At 37.6% G+C, this 19,143-nt stretch overlaps 1 protein-coding gene across 5 annotated transcripts in view; it reads left to right on the top strand.

Moving 5' to 3' along the window:
• Positions 1-1,332: 1,332 nt before the first annotated feature.
• PPP3CA (protein phosphatase 3 catalytic subunit alpha) overlaps positions 1,333-19,143 on the top strand; it is a 280,082-nt gene continuing 262,271 nt past the window's right edge. For 2 of the 5 annotated variants that reach the window (XM_017958529.3, XM_021938664.2), the window contains exon 1: positions 1,333-1,519. In XM_017958529.3, the coding sequence (XP_017814018.2) occupies positions 1,342-1,519 (178 nt within the window). In that variant the 5' untranslated portion in view covers positions 1,333-1,341. Of the gene's footprint in view, positions 1,520-2,900; positions 5,920-8,604; positions 10,122-19,143 lie in introns of those variants that run through there. The other 3 variants (XM_031664405.1, XM_031664404.1, XM_021938665.2) reach the window with 3 other exon arrangements.

Genomic DNA, 19,143 nt, shown 5'->3' on the forward strand with positions numbered 1-19,143 from the left:
GAGTAAAAGCCAGAGATGCTGCCAAACATCCTACAATGCATAGAACTCCCCCCACAACAAAGAATTATCAAGTCCAAAGTGTAAATAATGCTGAGGCTGAAACCCTGTCCCAGATGGAAGGAACCTTATTTTTCTCCTCTTTGCCATATATATTTTTTTAATCATTAAAATTCATAAAGCATACTCTTAGAATATACTAATATTAGAGACAAATATAGGCCTTAATAATATAAATGATTACATTAGGTACATGTAGGGCATGAAATTATAACATCTACTTGATACATGGTTATACAATTATAATACTGAAGTACCCCAAGGATAACAAATAGAAATTTGTTAAAACTTCATGTGTGTCGTAGAGTTACGTATTGCTGGAGCTGGAAGGAGCCTAATTTGATGGTTCCTAATTGGGTTGATGTGTTGATGAGCATCAGTGCTTCAGAATTATTTGACGAGATACCTAGTTCAAAGACGAATGCTTGGAGTCCCACGTTAATATTGGATTATGAAGGTGCAAGGTCCAAGAGTACTTTTTATAAACTCATTCATTTTGGGTAACTACAAATATAAGTGATTCTTATTATATAAGTGGTTCTTATGATCTCAGTCACCATCTCCATTCCACTTCTTCTGAGATCTGCTGTTCTATCTGTATTACATGAAGGCTTGATGTTGACATTCCTCAGTTACCATTGTTAGTGAACTAAAAAAGTGGATCATTGTTTCTTCCTTACTGCTTTGATAAGATTGCTTTTTAAATGTTAAAATACTGGTTTTCCTATCTTGATACATTCATTCTCCTTACATAATGCCTCCTGGCTGTCTTCTGCCAGGCCCAGTCCTAGTATCTGAGGATACAGATATTGTCTCTGCCCTCTTGAAGCAAAAGAGAGATAGAAGAAAAAAAAATAAGCAAACACAGTAAAAGCAAAGCTGTAGGAGTCTTAACAAATGGGACAAAACATTGAACTACAAGTGGCCTAGCAATCACATGGTTCAGCTGAGACCCAAGAAGTTGAAGTGACTTGCCCAAGTTTACCTAATTACATGGCTGTGGTGGAGATGAAAGGAGGGTGTGGGCCTCTGGATGTCTCTTCTCTCACTCCACACTAGAAGACATGCAGGTGGGGAACAGGAGCATCTTCTACGTGTGGAAAAATGTGAGGGACTGGCCCATATGTGTTATAAGACAAGTTGATACCACTGTCAAGCCTAGTGGAGGTAAGGGAAGTGGGCCATTCCAAAGTCATTTGTTCACTCCACCCTTCATACTCTCATTGGAGTAGGTAAACATCAAAGAGAAGTGACCAACATTTCTTCCTTTCTTAGGACACAGCCATGACTGGGCTGGTTGGTATTCTTTTAAAGTCTGAAGAATCAAGAGTTCCTGAGCGTGTCTTCTTCCCTGTCCTGGCCTCTAGGCAGCCAGTGGCTGCCCAAGATGTGTTACGGAAAAGTGAAGCATGGGAAGGCAGAAAATCGAGGATAATATTATTACCTGTGATTGAGCCTGCAGGTAAAGGAGGAGAACACAAAGGGTAGGAGGATTCGAGTGGGGAAAAGGGAAGCACATGTTTTCCATGCTGCTTTCCCTTTCCTGCTGTGAACTTCAGAATGCACTTGCCCGTTGACCACATTGTGAGTGTGGATTATGATTCTAGACCAGCTTCCCAGACCCTACTTTACCAGTCATGCATTCTCTGACCATAACACTAATAGTACAGTAGTACCAAAATTTTAATTTAACATTTTGAAACAGTGGGTGAGATTTGTATAGGATGGTTAGCAAGTTGGTTTATGAAACTTCGCCTGTAAATGACCACATAGGTTTGGAAATAGAAAATAGTTTACATTATGTGATCTAATACGTAAGATTGTCATGTGGAAAAACAATACAAAGTAGACTGTTCACCATATGAGAAAGACACTTTTTTCCCTTTTGAATCACATTAGCTTTTAAGAATCCTCAAAACTTTTTCAGGAACATGTTATGTCCACCCCAACCCCTTGTTTTTTGATTAATTGTTGTTTGCCCTGTCTTAAGGACCAAAAGCTGTACTTAGTTCCACTTAGTTTGTCAGTCTTTTAAATTTATTTTTCTAAATTGAGAAGAGCCTGATTAAGGAGTTCTGTGGCAATAGAAAAATCTCTCTTTAATTCATTGCCAAAGCATAGAGGCTTCTGTATATAGTATTTAAAAGTAAAGCTCTAAAGTAATTATTTCCTTGGATCCTAAAAGGACTCGTGTTAGTGAAAGCAAAGTGGGACTTATTTCGACCCACTAGGAAGAGCTGATTTAGAGGCCACGTGGTGATGCCCTGGGAGAGGCGCATGTACTGCTGGTTTAGGAAGAGCTCTTCTGATAAGCTCTCAGCTGTTACAACAGGTAAAACTGATAGTTTCAGAAAGCAATGAAATTTAACTAGGACTACAGATAAACAGCATCTATGATTCTTTTCAAATGTTTGAGTACAAAACACCCATATTTTAATTTAATAAGCGATTACTGGAGACTTACTGTGTATGATATGCTAGAAATATTAGAAGCTCTAAAAGAATGATAGGACAGAGTTCTGCCCTTAAAGACCTTAGAACTTTTTAGGGAAGAGCCAGGTCCCACTCTAGGGGCTGTGTATGTGTGTTTCTGTGTGTGTGTGTGTATGTGTTTATTTATTTTTTGAGACAAGGTCTCACTCTGTTGCCCAAGCTGGAGTGCAGTGGTGCAATCATGGGCTCACTGCAGCCTCAAACTCCCTGGGCTCAGGTGATCTTCCCACTTCAGTCTCTTGAATAACTGAGACTACAGGAGTACATCACCATGCCTGGTTAATTTTTTATTTTATTTTTGTAGAGACAGGGTTTCGCCACGTTGCACAGGTTAGTCTCAAACCCGTGGGCTCAAGCAATCTGCCTCAGCCTCCTAAAAGTGTTAGGATTACAGGTGTGAGCCACTGTGACTGGCCCGTGTGTGTTATAGGACAAGTTGATACCACCATCGAGCCTAGTTGGAGGTAAGGGAAGTTGTGGGCCATTCCAAAGACATTTGTTTACTCCACCATTCACACTCTCATTGTCTCCTACGTATCACTCTGTCCAAGTAATCAGCCTGCATTTGCTATTACAGATATTCATTCAAGTATTTTCCTTCCTTTTTGAAATGTCCTTGAGAACAAGGACGTTGCCTTATTAGTCTTATTCTCAGTGTTTGTCAGTGTCTGCTAAACATTTGTTAGAGTTAATGATTGAGTGAATAAATGCATGGATTAATTCGTGAATGCTTTGTGAAAGCAATGGAGATATGGATGTGGATTGGTAGAGTGGAGGACCTTCCCTTAATTGAGGCTTGGAGTGGAGGGTAGAGGAAGTATTCCACAGCTGGAACAAGGACGTAGTGATGAGCATGCCATGTGTTGGGAAAGCAATCCTCAGATTACATAATAAATTAGAATCCATGCCAATACAGACTCCTTAGGTTGCTAGTCATAGGAAACCTAGCTCAGAGTGGATTAAATAACATCACACAGCAACTCTGACTTTTTTCAAATGAGGAATTGGCCCCTAAGATAACTCCTATTAGTGAAAGCAAAGCAGGAAATTGTTTTGACCCACATAGAAGAACTAATTTAGTTGATTTAGAGGTTCCAATTATGCCAAGTAACTGAATAGCCTAGTTAAAGGGCAAAACATCAGGTACAGTTTGCAGCAGACAATCAAATAATGTAAACAATCCTGGTTATTTTGCTCTCTTAGGTTCTGCCTTTCCTACATTGTGCTTTCCTACTTATGATGGCTTTGTTCTTAAGTAGCAAAATGATTGTAGTAGCTCCAAGCCTTGCCTGTTCACAACACCAAAATACAGTGGTGCTTGCTGGCTCCAATGTTTCTTGTATCTGAATGACTCTGATTTTATTTGCATACCTCAAAACCAATCACTGTATCCAGGGAGTTGATATGTCAGTCTGGCACCATCCCATGAGGTGGTATTCATTGATTGCCTCCAAGCCCTCTCGTAGGTGCTGGAGATGATGTTTAAGTTTCAGCCACATACCTCTACCCTCACTCTGGCACTCCCTGTGTTCCTTCCTTGTTTTATTTTTCTCAATAGCATTAACTACCTTCTAACATACTATTTAACTCTTACAGTGAGTTGTCTGTCTCTCCTTGTTGGAATGTAAGCTTCATGAGGGTGTATGCATTTTTGCATTTTGATCGCTGCTCCATCCTCTGTCCAGCATATGTAGGGACTCTAAATATTTGTTTACATGAATGAAAAAATAAAGAGACAAGGTTCTTACTTTGTTAGGCTTACATTCTCATGTATTTATACTATTTAAGCAAGGAAATATTTATATTAATTAAGCAAGAAAATACCAGTTACTGATAAGTGTTGTTAAAAATAAAACAAGGTGATAGGAAAGCAAATGTGAAGGGTGGTTTAATGTGGATGGCAATTCCACCTCAGTTGGGCCGTTAACAGGAGAGGAATGGGTGACCAAAGGAAATTCCTGGGACTGCACCAGAGAAAGTCAAACTGGAGATAGAGGTAACAGAAATGATCTTTCTTATAGAATGCATCTTATGACTTAATCAAACTAGAAACACAGTTATATCCTTTAAATAAGTTACTATTTTCAAGATTTTTGCTAGCTGCTGCTTGGCACGTTTTGTGAACTTTTGTTGACTTTTAACTTTATGTCACTCATCTCTTAAAACTGTAGATCACTTTTGTCTTGCGAGGTACAATGTTGGTGTCGCACAGTCTTCATGACGTGCATGTGGATGGCACATTTCTGTTGTCAGGCTAGCTTCCTTCCTAACACTTCCTTGCACCATTCCAGCAGCATGATCTTAGGTCATGTAAGCCCATTTTATTGTTAGTCTTAAACATCTGACACACACACACACACACACACACACACAGACACACAGACATTTTGGGATTATAGTGATGTTGTTAAATTGAATGTATAACTGGAATCAAGTGACATTTGAATGAGACAGATTCACAGAAGTCATAGGCTCATACTCGAGGGCAGGGAGAAAATGTAAAATGAAAGATAAGTTTTAAAAAACTCATATATACATATATTATGTATAAAAAGAATCTATGAAAATGTATGCACTAAATTATATATGTTTACACGTAAGAGACTGGATTTACCATCTTTGACTCATTAACTCACCTGAGAATTAATCATGAAATGATTAAATTCAGAAAGGGAGCTTTATTACATGAAGTTGCTCATTGCAGGTTTCACTGCAAAATGAGGAAGACAATTGGAAACATCCAAAAGTGTCCAAAAAGAGAATAGGGGAAATCATAATAGTCTACCTCAAGTGAGAGAGATTGTCTGCTAAGCCCATTCTATAAGAAGGCAGGTATAAATAAATAAGCTAGTGAATAAATAGATTACTAATTTGTGGAATACTATGGAATTCTTAGTGATTTTACAAATATGTGGAACATGTGGAGATGTTATGGGCTGCCAAGTGGAAGTGCAGAATGCAAAACTATAAGCAAACCGTTATTATACCTATATGCATGTATGTATTCTGATATATAGATATGAAGGAAATGTACAAAATAAAATGTGTATTTTAGCTATAGAGTTATTTTTGTTGTAACTTCTCTTTTGAGTATATTTTAATGTAGATATACATAGTTTTAGTGAATTTGGCATTACATTTATAATGGGTTTATAAAAGATAGCAGACCAGTGTCATTTTTCTTTTTTCTAAATTGAAACCAGCAAGTAAGAGCTTGTTTTTTTCCTCCTACGCAGTTGGAGAGTGACAGATACTGTTGATGACCCTCACTTTCAGGATTTCCGTCTTGCAGCCAAGTTGGGAGGAAATGTTTCAAATCAAAAAGAGGAAGGATGAAGGGACTCAAGGCACTTCATTTTGTGCATGCCTGTGCGTATGTGTGTGTGTGTTTTCTAGTGGGTTAATACATTGCCTCAGCTTGGATTATTTCTATCCTCAGAATGGCATATAAACATTTTTTTGGGGGGAAAAAGCTAAAATATTTATACAGCTGCTTCCTTTATTTTTTTTAAATACACAGATAATATTTTTACTACCTCATGAGCATCATCATGTCTTTGTAACTAGCATGCTAAGCTTTATTTCTCCTTTTGGTAGCACTATTTTGTTACTAATCCCTTCCGCCCTTCCTCCTTCCCTTCTTCCGCTTTACCTCTTATCAGGCTCCTTCCACCACTCCCCTCCCCCTGCCCCTCCCTTCTCCCTTCTCCTCCCCTCTCCTTTCCTTCTTTTAAAAATTATCTGTTAATTTGTTTGAACCTAGGGTGCCTGAAAATTCAGATAACTTGAGAGTAATTAATTAATTCCACATTAATATCCCAATGAGTTTGTAATGACATGCTTGCAATTTTTTGGGGGTAGGTAACCATTAATTTTGCCTCAGTAAAATAAATGGCCTTTATGTATAAGCTAAGACTTGTAAAAAAGTAGATTAATGTCCTTCACCTGTGACTCTACAACACCAATTCATTCACTTTGGTTTTTCAGCCAGACATCTGGCCATTTTAGTGATTTATTGACTTAACTGATTAATTTGGTAGAGGAGGTTAATTTTATAGCGCCTTCAGATATAGCCTTAAGTTTCTATCACCAAGAGGTGATGGCAATCTAACCTGTTGGCCTTAGGATGTGCTTTGCCTTCCCTGGATTCCTCAGACTCCTATTTTTATATCAGATTCTACTTTGGTTGCTGGCATGACTTTAAGCTGGCAGGGCAAAGGGCTTTCTTGAAGGTGACTGTCTCCTCAACCTGTCTGACTTAAACGGTTGGGTCAAGGAAGGAAAAAAATGGTACGATGCAGCAGGAACTGGGTTGTTGAAAACTGTATTTTATTTGCATTTCTTGAGTTTGCACAGAACTTAAGTTACCAACCTTTGATTAGCAATGTAAATTTAAAGTTTGTGTTGGGCAAACTTACTGAAAAGTTCTTTAGGCACTTTCTTCACATCAATTTAAAAAAAAAAAGAGATTAATAGAATGCTAGCTACTATTTTGTTTCCTTTTTAATGCCACATGATCTATATACCTTGGATGGCAGAAAAATAATTTTGTCCTTGTGTTAATTGAAATAGTGAGTGTCTTTCTTGTCCTGGCTGTAGATGACGGTGGGTCCTTTAAGCAGAGGACTTGGTGCTCTTGAATGGAGCAGAAGACAGGCTGCTGCTCAGGGTGTCTGAGCTTCACACTCACATGCCTGGAGTTGGACTGCGTATCTAAGGAAATTAACATGTATTGCCACTGTTTTGATCAGAGGCTTGTGTTTCTATGCTGAATATTTTCAAAACAAGCATTTTGTCAAGGAGTAAAGGTCAACATCAGTTCTCTCTAAAGGCTTTTAATTTCTATTTCTTTTGGCGATGCACTCTAAATGTATACATTAAAAGGGTTATATAAAAATGAGTGTGACTTTTTGTGTTTCTAATGCTTAAGTATGTATAATTAAAGTAATAAAAAATGTAAGATGGTGGCCAGTTCAAAAATTTTAAGCTTTGCTAAAGCAAGGTAAATTAGCCAAGATATTTCTGCTAATAGCTATTTTTATTTTTTATTTTTATCTGTCAGTTACTGGGTTTCAGAAATGAAATACAGATTTGAGAATGACCTTGTTATTTAATCTTTAAATATTAAAAATTTAGTAAACATAGCCTCACATTACTGTTTAAGAGAAAAGGTATATTAATATTACACACATACTTTTTTTTTTTTTCCTGTTGTGCAATCTAAAACCTGCTGGAAAGAATATATATGCTTTCCATCACAAAAAGTTAACAACTTTTAAAATCCTACAGGTTCAAGTCTCAGCTGTCGAAAACTGATCCTGGGCTGCTGCAGCTAATGTACTTTCCTGTGAGAGGCTGAACTCTGTCACAGATGACAGCCGACCCACTTACTCAGACCTTGATGAAGGACCAGGCTTCCTTTATAGGCCTTCAGATTCTCCCATGGTCTGTCATGACCAGCTGTGAATGCTGAAGCTGAATTTCTTATACTTAATTTTTTATAGCATTTGTGTCAACTATCAGTTTTGGAGGAATGGTTAAAATTCTGACACAGTGGCCTGTGAGAGTATTTTGAGTTCCATTTTGAAATGAAGTGTAGCAGATGCTATGAGTTTGGTTACAGAGCCCCTTAAAGTGTGCAAGACAGTTTTTGTTTTTTAATTAGTTGTTTGAATTTTATTAACATAATTAACTTCATAACTTCCATTTGTGAGATTCCAGGATTTTTCTACCTTCTTGGTAACTTTTCAGTGAAGTAGATGTTTCCAGGTGCAAAACTTTATGACCTAAATAATTTGTAATCCTTTCCATAGTATATGCAAGTATTTTAAAGGAGTCAGGTGTCTTAACAAAAGCCACCCAAGATTGTGGTTGGCATTTGTGTTTATTTGCCTTAACATACATATATTGACTTTAGCATATTTTCTCTAAAGCAGGGGGTCCCCTGGGCCTCTGACCTGTAGCAGTCTGTGGCCTGTTAGGAACCTGGCCACACAGGAGGTGAGTGGCGGGCCAGAGAGCATTACTGCCTGAGCTCCTCTGCCTTTTGTCAGATCAGCAGTGGCATTACATTCTCATAGGAGAACAAACCCTATTGTGAACTGCACATGTGAGGGACCTAAGTTGGATGCTTCTTATGAGAATCTAACTAAGGCCTGATGATCTGAGGTGAAACAGTTTCATCCTGAAACCATCCGTCCACCCCTGCCTGGTACGTGAAAAAATTGTCTTCCACGAATCCGGTCCCTGGCACCACAACAGTTAGGGACCACTGCTCTAAAGTATATGTGCTTTTGCAATGCAATTTAGGTGTAGGAGTTTATGCGGTTTTTGCCTTTTTGTTTTCATTGTGTAAATTATCAGCCAAAACTTTTGTTGAATGACTGCAAAATCTTGGTCTGTGTTCCCTGGACCGGCTTTGTGATGATTCACACTCGTATTGATTAATGGCATGATTCATAGCAGCGGGCATTGATAAGTTCAAGAACTCCCCTTGTTGACTTTGTGGGTCATCCTTGACCCTTTTGGGAGAGGTGTTTCTCTGAGACAGGAGTAGCCAACATCCATATGTATTACAACACACACACACACACACACACACACACACACAGGCATTTGAAAGGGAAGGGAAACGAATTAGTGTCAATTAATTCTTTGAAATGAAATGTATATCATTGTTTCAGATGACGGGATCTGGTTTGTGTGATGTGATGTAAGAAGGGGGAACTCTTTAAGCCATACAAAAACTGGATCTTAAGTGATTTGATATGTGCAGGGGTTATAAATCTTGTACTCCATTTATTTACAGATTAGTCATATTAGATGTAAATCTATTTAGCAGGGAAAGTATAAGCAATTTATCTTTAATGGAAAGGATGGTTGGGAGGCCATAATCTCCTTTCTACTACTTCATAAGATATGATTAAAGGAAAGCAAATGAAATATAATAATTATTTACACATAATCCTTTATGTCAAAATTAATATTGCATGAATTTTGAATTCTATATTTACCTGAAAGAAACCTGTAAAATCTCTGTGCCGTGGGACGTTGCAGATTTTAGTGCAGTGAGGTGTGAAACAATAGTACAGGTAGAGGGTTAGAATCCTTGTCTCCCATCAGTATTTGGGTTTGTGTTTGTGTGGTTTTCTTGCTGTTGTTAGAAACAATACGTTTCTTCAGAAGATGCCAAAAGAACTTGCTTTAGCAAGTTGACATCTATTGATGAATAAGTATGACATTTTAATCCCCATATTTTAAATGATGTTTGGTTACTATTTATTTAAAAGCAACTGAATAAAAACATCTTCAGCTATCCAGATTCCAATCTGTACAGATGACTAATCATGTGGAAGATTTAAACATAAAGGTTCTAGTGAAAAATAAAAATTAAAACAAAAAAATGTAGTTGCTCCCAGATTAGAAAGTACAGAATGTTTTCTGTGCCTTTTAGATATGGGTAACTATGACATTGAAAACAATGGTAACCATGGCAAATGCACCTTACAAAATAAATAAGTGGGGGGAAATGGGGGTGAGGAGTAGGAAGGAGTTGGTGTAGTAACAGCTTGGTGAGTAAATAAATATTTAAACTTCATTCTTTGTTACTTGTGTAAGCATGAGATTTGCAGAGTTATGTTTTATATTACATTTTTAGTTGGTATATTGTTTATCTTGTGTTAAATAATCTGTTAAGCCAAATTTAAGTACTATTCAGAAACAAAAGCAAGTTACAAGCTTTGTGAGTGTTAATGTCTTGTGTGTAAAAAAACCCAGGATATTGCATTAGATATATCCTAAGGTTTTTCCAAGCTCTTAAATTCCATGATTCTGTGACCCAGGAGGTGTCCAGGAGTCCTGTGAGTAAACTTTTAAGTTTTTAAGTAACGTTAACTCCAAGACTTGAAACCCTTGAAATTGCCCAGAAATCCTATACAAGATTTTCAGAAAGTTACCATTATACTTCCTGATTACGCTTACGGATACAAATATAAAGCAAACAAAAAACAAAGACACATAAAACAAACCCTGATCCTAGCAGTTTAAGAAAAGAGGAAATTTATTAGAAGGTTCTAGGGGATCATTGTCCAGTAGAACTTTCTGTGATGAGGAAAATGTTTAGAGAATCCGAGCTATCCAGCATGGTAATCAATAGTCATATGGGACTATTTAGCACTTGAAATATGTCTAGTTCAGCTACAAGACTGGATTTTACATTTTATTTAGTTTTAATTAATTTAAATGGAAACTTTTAGGATTTAAAGGAATCCTGGGAGTAACTGAAACATCAGTCTTGCAAAGAGTAGGAAGAAACCAGGGTGGCCGTAGGGACTAAGAACTGCTTTGGAAGCAGTAGTGCTGGGTTCTTCAGAGTCATACCATGACTTAGTTATTAGTTGTACCCAACCTGGATTTATCAGATAACAATGGCATCTTGCAGGAAGAGAAAATCTGATTGTCTTTACATGGATTTGGTGTGTACCCTCCAAATCAATCAACTGTAGGTTGGGTTGCAGAATGGTTGTGTACCTGCCGGAGTGCTGACAGTTCCCAGGGAAGGAGGAAGTGGAGCCCGGCAGCAGTCTTAAGAGTGGTTTGCCACATTACTTAAAAGAAATGTATTTTTCCCTGCAAGCAATGATTTTTCTGACTAAAATACTCGTATTTTATTCATTTACTTGTATTGCACCTGACTTATTTACCTTTTTTATTGCTAATTTAAAATAATACCAGTCTATGTTGAGTAAAATTTTACTAACCTGAGAGACTAATGATTTATAACATTGTGTAGAAGGAAATCAAAGAACATTATAGCCAAAAGCAACAATATGAGCCATGCTAGACAATGCTCTCTTTTTACAGAGAATATTGATACCAAGGCTTAGATGTTTTGCTATTTCAAGTCACAAAATTATTTGCCACATTAGGGGTAGATACTTACTTTAATCTGAACCTATGTTGTTAACCAGCTACATGTTAAAACCAAGTGTTTGAAAACCATCTTTTTGAAATTTGACGCTTTCCTGTAAATTATTATTTTTCTGTCAAGTGGTAATACTAATACTTTGTGAGAAAACTGAGTAGTGCAGATTTTGATTTTCAAGGGTTTTTTGTTTTGTTTTACATTTTTAAAGCACAAAGAAAGAGCTTTGAGAATGTGTTAATTGTGTTATGTGAACCTGTAAAATTAACCTAATGTAAATGACGAATTAATGGGTGCACCACACCAACATGGCACATGTATACATATGTAACAAACCTGCACGTTGTACACATGTACCCTAGAACTTAAAGTATAATAAAAATAATTAACTCTTATTATTTAATACATTTGAACCAGATAATGCTTGACCCAGATAAGTGAAGGATAGATAGAAAGGAAAGGCATTCACTTAAAATGACTGCTTATTTTATCAAAGTTAGATTTCAAATTAGAGTTGGATGAGCTGTTTTAAATGTCCATGCTAAATGTGTTGTGGACCGCCCCGGAAACAGGTTTTCCTCCTCTGTGTAAATCAGCCATGTTTCTGTGGTGTGAGGTGGGTGGGAGCCTTGCTTTACTTCCTGCATCTCAGCAGGCTCAGGAAGGGAAGCTTGCTAGGTGTTAAAGCACCCACATGCATTATGTTAAGTTAATTCTACCCCAGTCTTTGGACATCTATTGACAATAGTATCATTTGGGTTGCAAAATCAACAAGTTAATAGACCAAGAAAGAAATGGGGAAGAACGCAGAATGAGTGTGAGTCAGACACTACCTTGACACGGGAAGGCAGGACTAGAAGCCCTGAGATTGGTCAGATCCAAGAAATATGCTGACTGCACTGTCATTTAAAACAGGCCACTGGGAATTCGGGACCTGATTGTCCATGTCTTACTAGCTTAAAGCAGTCTTCTGGGAAGAGGTCTGGACCTGTATCTAACATGAATTCTAGTGAGGTCTCTCCATCACATTTCACTCATCTAATCTCCTTTGTCATTCTTCTGGTTTTCATAGATAGGATAGAAAAACTGTAGTTTTTTTTCTGTTGCCACTTAGCTCTTGGCTGCAGGGGCTGCTAGGTGGGTGTGAAGTGGTTATCAAGACTGTTAAAAACACTTCTCCTCAAAATTGGCCTTAGCAGTTAAGCCAGATTTAAAATGATTTTGGTAGTGGATTATCTAAGCTCATATAGAATAACTGTAAGTCACTTTCAAACTTGCCATAAATGAGAAGATAATGTGTTCTCATTCTCTGGACTAGCTTTTCCCAGGAAAAGGTCTGGGGTGGAGGGATATCAAATATCAATTTTTGTAGATATGGAAGGCTCCATGAATGTGCACTTATAGGCCCTCTGAGGTCTAACTGAATGTATGTTGAATGCAAATTCTTCTGTTTTCCTCCCCAGGTTTGTCATTTGGGAACTAGTACAGGAAGAAAGATCCTCAATAACTAGCAAGTCTGTCTTTGTTACATGTAGACAAGCATTTTGATTAATTTAGGGAGGATGCTTTTTTCACTATGTAAAATTAAAGTGAAATTATGGAAGAACCTAGTTTGTTTTCTTACTTGAGTTGGATGCTGTTTAACTACTTTCTTATTACATTTGATTGACTTACTTGAGTTGCATGCTGAATGTTTAACCACTTTCTCATTACATTTGATTTACTTAAAAACCATCTGTATCATAACCTAAATAACTTAAAAATTTCAGAAAGTTGTGGCAAATGTTTTGATACATTCTCATTCATAGCCAACTCAATTATATTTTTTTTATACAAATCACATTATACTGTAATCCATACACATTAAATTTCACTTAAACCAAAGAAGAACCAAGGCTTCTTTACTGGATCTCACCCCCTTACCTATTTAAGAGCATTGCCCCAGCAAGTCCTCTTTTCTGCATCAGCATTTTCTACTGTTTGTTGGATCATACTCATTAGCAGAAGATGCCATAGTTTTTACTGTCTTGAAATAATAAACCTTCTCATGAGCCCTTGTTCTTATCCAGCTACTGCTGCACTTCTCTTCAGATCAGAACTCTCCAAAAGAGTTATCTGCGTTCACTGTCTCAAATTGCTCTTCTCCTGTTCTTCCTTGAACCCTCTCCAAAGCTTTTCCTCCTTCACTACTTCAGAGCCTGCTTTTGTCAAAGTCTCCAATAACTTCAGTGTTGTCAAGTCTAATAGCAGGCTCATCTGATTTGACTTGGCATAGCATTTAACACAACTGATCACACTGTCTCTCCCGGAACACATTCTTCGCTGGAGTACTTGGACATCACATGCCCTTGGTTCTCCTCCTGCATCATAGGCTGTTCACTCTCAGTCATTTTTTTCCCCCCTATTTCTTCATTTCTTCATCCTCTAACCATTTAACCATTGGGATGCCCCCTTCTCTTTTCTATATAATGCACTTGTGGAGTGAGCTCAAGCATTCTTCTTTCATGTATGACACTGATGGTTTCCAGTTTTTTTTTTTTTTTTTTTTTTTTTGAGACGGAGTCTGGCTCTGTCACCCAGGCTGGAGTGCAGTGAGGTGATCTTGACTCACTGCAACCTCCGCCTCCTGGGTTCAAGTGATTCTCCAGCTTCAGCTTCCCAAGTAGCTGGAACTACAGGTCCATGCCAGCACGCCTGGCTAATTTTTGTATTTTTAGTAGAGATGGGACTTCGCCATGTTGGCCAGGTTGGTCCTGAACTCCTGACCTCAGGTGATCCACCCGCCTCAGCCTCCTACAGTGCTGAGATTACAGGCGTGAGCCACCGCACCCGGTTCGTTTCCAGTTTTTTATTTACAGTTTGGATCTTTCCTCAGTGCCTCTAGTCTCATATATACAAATACCTGCTTAACACTTTCACTTGCCTGTCTAAATTAACTTGTCCACTCTCAGACTCTTGCTTTTCCTTGTTCTTTCTGACCAGTAACAGTGGCCTTCTTGATATTTATTTAAAAAAGAAAACAGATTCACAGCTCAAGGTTTTTATATTTGCTATTACCTCTGTTTGCTTTTCTCCCAGATAACCACATGGCTTATCTCCCCACCTCCTCAAATATCACTATTCTCAGTCCAGCTACTGTTTCTTCTTAATTTTCTCTCTAATGCTTATTTGACATGCCGTACATTTGTCTCTTTAGTGCTTTACATTCCAAGAATATATGCTCTAAGAGGGCAGTGACTTTTGTCCATTTTATTCACGAATGTATTCTCATTTCTTACTATAGTGCCTGGTCCATAGTAAGTGCTCAGTTAATATACATTGAGGGAAAAGACTACAAGAATATTACTACCTTGATGATGTTACAGTTGATTTTAGTTCCAGGAACTGAAAATGTGAAGTGCTTCAGTCAGTTTCTCTTTTGAAACTTCACTTTAGATAACTTACTTCTTTAGGGAGAACAGCAGCCCCTTATTCTTAAAGGAAGATTGCCATTCTGTGCCTTTTTCTTCTGCAGCCATCTCTGAGTAAATTGCTCATTCTAGCTTCTTCTTGGAATGAGTCTGTTCTCTGAACTTCTCTTGGCTCTTTCCTCTTTCAGCTTGGCTTCTGTTCACGGAGCTTAGTTCTGCTTCCTGACCTCACAGAGCTTGCCCTTTTTATAGTAAAAAGCCTGTGGTGATGTCATTGGCTCAGCTGGTTTCAATCAGGCTGCTCAGTTGAAGCTGGTGAATGACTCTGCAAGTTATCTTTTGGAGGGCTATACTTATTCTGATACAAAATACGCAGTTATATACAGCATTAACCATTTAGCAATTATCCCATGCGGATGAGTCATGGGAATGCTTTTTCCCACTCTTTACTAACGGAAATTCTCATCGATCATTGGCTGCCCCACAAGCACAGCAGAGTCAGGTATCTGATGTTGGTCAGCTGCTTACCGGCTCTTACTCTGCTTCTACCCCTCTAGGACCTCCTGCAGCCTTTCTCTTGCCTGTTACTTTATTCTGCTTTCTAAATGTCCTTCCTTAGATCCTTAATTAAGCTACCCCAAACTCATTTCTCACCTTGAACTTCTGCCTTACTGTTACTCATCCATTTGCTGCTCTTGGATCACACTTTTTTTTTTTTTTTTTTTACCTTGCCATTTGTAAAATGTAATTGAATTCTGTGTGTGGCTACTCTTTCTTTTTGAATTATAGACCTTCATCTTTACTATTAATCCTGTAACAATTGCTATTTTTGATTTTAGAACATTGTACTAACTTTTTTCAGTGAGAAGGTGATTGGTTTGTGATTTATTTTTGCTAATTTTATGCTTCTAAGTCTGATGCAAGACATTTTAATTATATTTTTTAGTTTGGAAGAGAAAGGCTTTATTGGGAAATTGCTTGGTTTTCATAAAACAAATCTGTCATATTTAAAAATGGGCCTGCATAGAATATAGTGTGTATGAAAAGTAGTGGCTACAGAATACTTGTAGTTAAAGCTCAGAAAGCTTTGATAGCCAGTGGCGCAAAGGGGGCCAGATGTCCATGGGGGTGATTGTTTAAAGGGATGGTAGCGGGGTAGGGAAAATGTAAAGTGAATGTGTAGAATGAAGGGGTGCTTATGACCAGGGTGAACTTCTAATTTATTGTCTAAATCAGGATGCTTTGAAGATGAAAGTTGTAACAGACATAAGCTGGGGCTGCCCACGCACACCCTACCTATATATAACATTGCCAACACACCTCAGAATTGTGGGTAGGTCTGGGTTGGCCTTCATGTTCAATTGCTTTTCAGGACGCCATGAAGCTAATATTCCCCCTCTGTGGTATCAACAGTCTGCTTCATAGCAGAGCAAGAGTCTCAGGAAACACAGTTTAAGAGCTCCAAGGTCAATATGGAGAGGTCTGTTTTCTGAGCAGCAGCTATTTCTAAGCCACTGCACGTGGGAAGGTGGTAGAGGGAGTGATGAGGAGGGGATCAGGTATCTTTGGGGAAGTTAATGGACCTAATTCTGAGGGTTAGAGAGGGGCAAAATTTGGGGTAATGGGGCAATAGCAGAGGACTGATCAATGACAGGTAGACTTAAGCAATCTTTAAATAATATTGAATATGTTTTAAAGACATGCTTACCTCATTATAAGCTTATAATTAAGAAACTGAATATGGCAAAGTAACTGCAGTGTTAAGTTTATTTCATAACATTGAATTTGAAAGTCATAGTTAAAATAACTCTTCTTAATTTTTTTTTTGTACTAATGGCTTTTAAAATTTCGTTTTTTATGTTTGTTGCCAGAATTAAGAAGTGACCCTTTCTCTATATAAAGCAAATGGAGTTTTATATGCTAGATTCAGCATTGTGAACTGGGGAAAAATATCTGGTTTTATGTAGGTTTTAAGAAAAATCAGGACTGATCCTAGCAAGTTTAGGAAGGGGATTTATAAGACTGTAATATAGTCACTATCTTAGTGTTATGACTTACTGCTTTCGTTTTCATGGAAATTTCTCCTGAAGAACATTGTGAATCACTGGTATAGACAGAATTCTGAACACTCTTAGACCACTGACAAAGTAAAAAACCCTGTCTGCAGCCGACAGGGTCTGTGATTTTCCCATAGTAGGTACTTAATAAATATTGTTGACTTGATTTGGCTTAGGTTTGTCCCTGGAAAATGAAAAAGCCAATGTACATTTATAGATTGATTTAAATTTTGGTGAGCATTTTTGCCAGGCTATGTACATTTAGGGAAATAATGGCTGATATTTTTGTGTAACAGGAATTGCAGGCATGCGTGAGTTGAATATGCAAGATGGACCTCTGTGGAGACAAGAACCATTGGAAGCTTTTGCATACCATGTTATCTAAATATTCATAAGTAAATGCAAGTAGAAAAGCAATTTCTGTCAAATTAGGACATTTAAACAAATCAAGTGTTAACTTTGTTATTAAATTTAAAAAATGCATTTTTTGATATTTACCTAAATGAATTGGAAATGTAGGTTTACACAAAAACCCATGCACAAATGTCCACAGCAGCTTTATTTTTAATTTCCAAATAACCAAGATGTCTTTCAATAAGTGAATGGATAGATAAACTGTGGTACATCCATATGATGAGGTATTATTCAGAGATACAAAGAAATGAAGTATCAAGCCACATAGAAATGGAGAAAACTTAGATGTCAGTTGCTAAATGAAAGAAGTGAATTTGAAAAGGCTGTGTATGATTCCATCTATGTGATATTATGGAAAAGGCAAAAATATGGTGACAGTGAAAAGGCCAGTGAATCCCAGGGCAAGTGGGTAGATCTGGGGAGCAAGAGGGATGAATAGGTGGAGCACAGGGGACTTTTAGGACCTGAAAATATCCTGTATCATACCATAATGCTGGATAGATGTCATTATACATTTGTTGAAATCCATAGAATGTATAACACAAAGAATGAACCTCAATATAAACCATGGGCTTTAGTTAATAATAACGTATCAATGCTGGCTCAGCAATTTCAACAAATATACCATACTAATGCAAGATGTTAATAATAGGGGAAACTGTGTGGGAGGTAAAGGGGTAAATGGGAACTCTGTACTTACCATTCAGTATTTTTCCTCTAAATCTAAAACTGTTCTAAACAACATATTTTATTTTAATATGGTAAACCTGCAAGGGCAAACCCTGTTTCCTGTACATGGTGGATGTCTGATAAATACATGGTACATGAATGCATGCTGGGATGAGTGAAGAAATGAATTGGGTGATAATGTATGTGAAAGTACCATGTAAACAAACACCTTACAAATGGTGGGTCGGGGGGGGGAAGCTAGTAAGAAAAAATGGAAAATAAATTATGAAAAACATTCAGTGTAAAAGTTTGAGAAGGCATAAGAGGAATTTGAACTAAAGACTGAAACTATTTTAAACTGTTTAATTTTCAGAAAACAATAATTAGTATAGTTTGTATTAAATAAATAGTTGATACCTATGCTTTCAGAGTCTGTGAATTAGACACCCTCTTGACACAAATTACTTCTCATATTAATTTGGTTTTGTTCTAGAGGCTTCAGGTCACACGTTTCAGAGGGGACCCTTCTCTAAAGGTGTTTTTTGTTTCCTTCATTGCTTAATATGGGCAGGTTTCTGCAATCTTGATACAAAACCTTGATGAGGCCAGGAGTGGTGATTCAAACCTGTAATCCTAGTGCTTTGGGAAGCTGAGGCAGGAGGATTGCTTGATGCCAGGAGTTCGGGACCAGCCTAGGCAACATAGTCAAATCTTATCTGTACAAAAAAATTAGAAAAATTAGCTGGGCATGGTGGTGCACCTTTAGTCTCAGCTATGCGGGAGGCTGAGGCAGGAGAATTTCTTGGGCTCTCGAGTTCCAGGCTGCAGTGAACTGTGATTTCCACAGTACTCCAATCTGGGCAACAGAGCTGGACCCTGTCTCAAAAAAACAAAAACAAAAACAAACAAACAAAAAACAAAGAAAACACACACAGAAAACAAAAAGCAAAAAAACATCACCACCCCAAAACAAACAAAAAAGATGTAAATGTGACCTTGCACATAACAAGCTTTCAGCCAAGAAGATTGAAAAGCAATTAAAACAAATAGAGGAACAGGTAGACTATCATTTGCTTAGTATTTTATGATTTTGAGTCTTTGAAGAAAATGTGACCTTTGT

This window comes from Papio anubis, chromosome 3 (genome assembly GCF_008728515.1).
Source record: "Papio anubis isolate 15944 chromosome 3, Panubis1.0, whole genome shotgun sequence".
Classification (NCBI taxonomy): Eukaryota; Metazoa; Chordata; class Mammalia; order Primates; family Cercopithecidae; genus Papio; species Papio anubis.